The sequence below is a fragment of the Plasmodium cynomolgi genome, assembly GCF_000321355.1.
Source record: "Plasmodium cynomolgi strain B DNA, scaffold: 0107, whole genome shotgun sequence".
Taxonomy (NCBI): domain Eukaryota; phylum Apicomplexa; class Aconoidasida; order Haemosporida; family Plasmodiidae; genus Plasmodium; species Plasmodium cynomolgi.
This window is the reverse complement of record NW_004192722.1, coordinates 1-4170: the sequence shown is the minus strand read 5'-3', so window position 1 is coordinate 4170 and position 4170 is coordinate 1. Positions and strand designations below refer to the sequence as shown.

General features: G+C 33.5%; 1 protein-coding gene across 1 annotated transcript; it reads right to left on the bottom strand.

The window, feature by feature from the left end:
- Window positions 1-1689: 1689 nt before the first annotated feature.
- On the bottom strand, window positions 1690-3133 carry PCYB_002320 (hypothetical protein; the record flags this gene model as incomplete). The annotated part of the gene is made up of 2 exons (XM_004227653.1): window positions 1690-2057; window positions 2581-3133. The coding sequence occupies 2 exons, from the start codon at window positions 3131-3133 to the stop codon at window positions 1690-1692; spliced, it is 921 nt and encodes a 306-aa protein (XP_004227701.1).
- Between the last annotated feature and the right edge of the window lie 1037 nt (window positions 3134-4170).

Here is a 4170-nt window from a genome sequence, read left to right as displayed (position 1 = left end):
CTTTTCTTTCTTTTCTTTTTAGAATATTCTACAATTCACAGCAACATTCTACTCACTCCCTCTTACTGTATTGTATTCCTTCCTTCCTCTTTTTTTTCCTTTTTTTCCTTTTCTTTTGAGAAATACAAAAGATGTACAATTAAATTTAATTTTTTCTTTTTAAAATGTTGTCCTTTAAACTGGTACTTTTACCATTATTTAAATTTCTTCTTCGAAATTATTTGAAGATAAAGTTGTACTATAATCAGCATATATCGGATTATTCCATTCATTTTTTAAAGGGATATTTTACTGCTGCATTAATATCCTTCAAATTTTTATTTTCCCGTATATGTAGCACGATTATTCCTTTCCCGCTTATATGCAATTCTTATGAATTCCTCTCCGTGTATACAACCCACTCCCTTCTCTGTTCCTCCGATGAAAATACGCATTGGCCAGAGCATAAAAATTCGTGCGCAGAATATTTATGAACAAAATAATGTCATAAAATAATTGAGTGCATGTTATTTGTATTTATTTGACTGTTCAAAAATTAATTAAAGCTGTTCATTATTCTTAAAGAAGAATTACTGTCTATCCTTCTTTCATATTGTGTACCCCCCAACTCCATCATATAAGTAAATTATACATTTGGAAAAAGAAAAGATAAGAAAAGTATGTACCTGTACCGAATATTTTTCTTCCTTCTTCGCGTATATAATGCTGAATAATAGAAGGAAGAAGAAACTGGGGCCTCATTTTTGCATATATGCCAATGAGTTAACTGCATTTTATGTAGCATTATTCAATATTAGTTAAGTGTCGGCTGGTTCATTTTTCACATGCATCATAATATACATGAATGATTATAAATCATCACCATCATCCATATTCCGCATGTGGAGGTTTCGTGTAACATAAATAGTGATAAACAATAGATAAAAAAAGTACGGAAAAAAAGGTAAATATCACTTTACCTCTACACAGTATGAACTACTGTACGTTCATTTTTGTCCTCTCAGGGTGGGGGACATTCATTCAAATTTGCATGCCATTTGCATGTTCACAGTGTTGCATGCTATTATGCATGTTCACAATACTGCATGCTACTTATAATTTCGGGGCACAAATTACATACACTCAATAATTCGAAGGACACATGACATACTATTTATAATTTAGGAAGGATGTTATATACGTTGATAACTTATATTCATCCATTGATCACTGTCATTTCTTCTAGGATGCCCATCATATAATGATGAGTTCTCCGTTCCATATTCTGTAACACTTTCGAATGAGCCGTCTGTTGAATATGCTTCTGAATACGCTTCTGAATAAGGTGCTGAATATTCCGTTGGATAAGCTTCTGAATAAGGTGCTGAATATTCTGTTGGATAAGCTTCTGAATATGCATCTGAATAAGGTGCTGAATGTGCTTCTGAATAAGGTGCTGAATATTCTGTTGGATATGCTTCTGAATATGCTGCTGAATATGTCGTGGAATCGTCCCTTAAATTGTCTGTAAAAAAATTCATGTTATTTCTAACGGTTCTCCTTATTTTTTTCCTAGGAGAGTTCCTCCTCCAAGAGAATAATGGGGTGTACTGAAAGGAAGTGCATAAAACAGGTATCATATGTGTATAACACAGTTTATATTAATATTCATTCTTCACAGGGATGATATAAGCTCGTCCAACCTATATATTATGCACACTGTGAGTAGAATTGTACCTTATATAGAAAGAAGGTGACAGATGCAACTCCTGCGGCTGGGAGTGCATAGTTGGAAATATCGATGTTAGGGAAGGTGAAACCCTGATCGGCATCTCCAACATCAGCATTTGTATCTCCAACACGAGTATGTGTATCTCCAACACCATCATTTTTATCTTCATCATCAGAGAAACCATTAGTAAAGAAAACTTTAGATAAAATATTATCTCTGTAATCTGCATGGTTTGGATTGAGGTTCATATGAAGAGGAGGGTTATCTATTTCGCCATCGACGACGGCATCGTCAAGATCCAAGTCATCTTCTACAGGATGTTCCTCTCCAAGACCTCTTTCTTCGTCTGAAAAGGGAAATAAAATAAAAGGGAATGAATTAAGCATGGTCAAACAGCGATCACACTTGAAATTATTTAACCGTTGTATTGTAATGCACAAGCACCATCAGATACCCATCAGAAAATATTCTACCTTCAGGTCCCTCCTCAGGAATTTCCTGAGAACTCATAATATTGTCTGTACTAAGGGTGGCATCATGGTTCCCATTATCATTGTGGACTCCATGACCATTCTCACTTTCACTATGGGTGTGTCCTTCTTGGACTGCGGGTTGTGCTGATTCGAGGGGTGCTGAATGTGCTGAATGTGTTGATTGTGCTGATCCTGTTGTTTGTGCTGATCCTGTTGTTTGTGGTAATGGTGCTGATTCTACTGATTTTGCTGATTCTGCTGTTTGTGGTAATTCTGCTGGTTTGTGGGGTATGTGGTGCCCTAATGGTACTGGAGCAGTACGATTCGCATGCACTTTGGGTATATTTATTGTTCTTAATATATTATATATGTCTGTTGGATTCTGAATTTTTTGACCTGCTCCATAACTATTGAACATTATACGGAATTGGTTGCAATATTCATTTTGCCAATTATTTCCTTTAGGACATTCATTCAACAAATAAGTATAGGCATTGCTTGCTCTTTGTGTACATTCTGCACTTCCATTCGGACAGTTCGGTACACTTTTTCCTCTTTGCCTACATTTATCACCATAATAATACTTATAATCATACAATTCTTTCATCCGCTCGAAATTAGCCGTGTCAATATCCGGGTATTTAATATTACAAACAGGTGTATTATTACATCTCTTTAGAATTCCATAAATTTGTTGCATAGTCTGCGAGAATGAACTAGAAGTGCTTTCATCTTTGGATATTAAATCTCCTAGCCAATAGTAAAATAAATCACAATAAAGAGATTGTACACTCTTTGTACGTATATATAACCAGGCATTCAAAATTTTATTCACCTTTGCTTGATGATCTTTATGTGTCCACCCTGCATCCTGTAGGGCTTTAATTATTTCGTGGTATATATTATCACACCCACCACTCCACGGTGCCCCCTTCAGTTCATTGTACATCCTTTGGCATGTTGAAGAGCATGAACATACTTCCTGAGAATATCGTGAAAAAGACATATGCGCTGTATTATGCATGTATACTTTAATACATTATAGACTGCAGGAAAAAATTTTGTGTACTAAGTGTATATTTATAGCACGGGAAAATACTATTACCCCCTCCATTTTCAATATATTTCTAAGGCTCCTATTTTAGTCGTATTCCCCTGTATAATGGACTTATTCCTACCCGTATCCTCAGTTCTCCTATTAATTACTTATACTTATGCTTATACTTATACAACTATTCATTATACTGTATTATATACGTTTTCTAATAGCATACATAAATTCCTCGTTCACTCGTGCAAACATTTATTCCTTTTTCCCTTTCTGTTTTTATTCGTCATATAATTTGTACTTATTACCTCCTTTCCTTCGTAGGTTTTCTATTTCGTGTGATTTTGTTCACTATCTATCACTCTCCCTAGTAATTTTTTTAATTTTTTTCTAAAAATTTAATTCTTTCAATAAGTAAGTATTTTGAATTATACTAATTTACATGAATAATATTTCATACCTTGGGTTATTATTAAAACCTTATCACGCACTATATATGGGTTTACTTTTAGCACTCTCCACTCGACACTTCCTATCGTGCTTTTGTATTTCTCAATATTCTACGTTGAACATATACTCTCATAGGACAACTATTCGATTGATGAATTTATTAAATTGTTCTTTGTATTTTTAGAAATATGCTGTCTATTCTTCTATATATATGCGTACTCTCGTCGCTTACCAATACTCTTTTTTACATATTTGTTTTGTATTAATAGATTTCCCCTCTTTCGTCTTTTTTTTTTTTCTTTTAGCTTTTTTTTTTTTCTTTTCTTTTACAACATTCTACAATTCACACGCAACATTCTACTCACTCCCTCTTACTGTATTCCTTCCTTTTTCTTTTTTTTTTTTCTTTTTTTTTTTTTTTTCTGTTTTTTTTTTTTTTTACTTTTTTTTTTTCTCTTTTCCTTTTTTTTCCTTTTTTTCTATTTTTT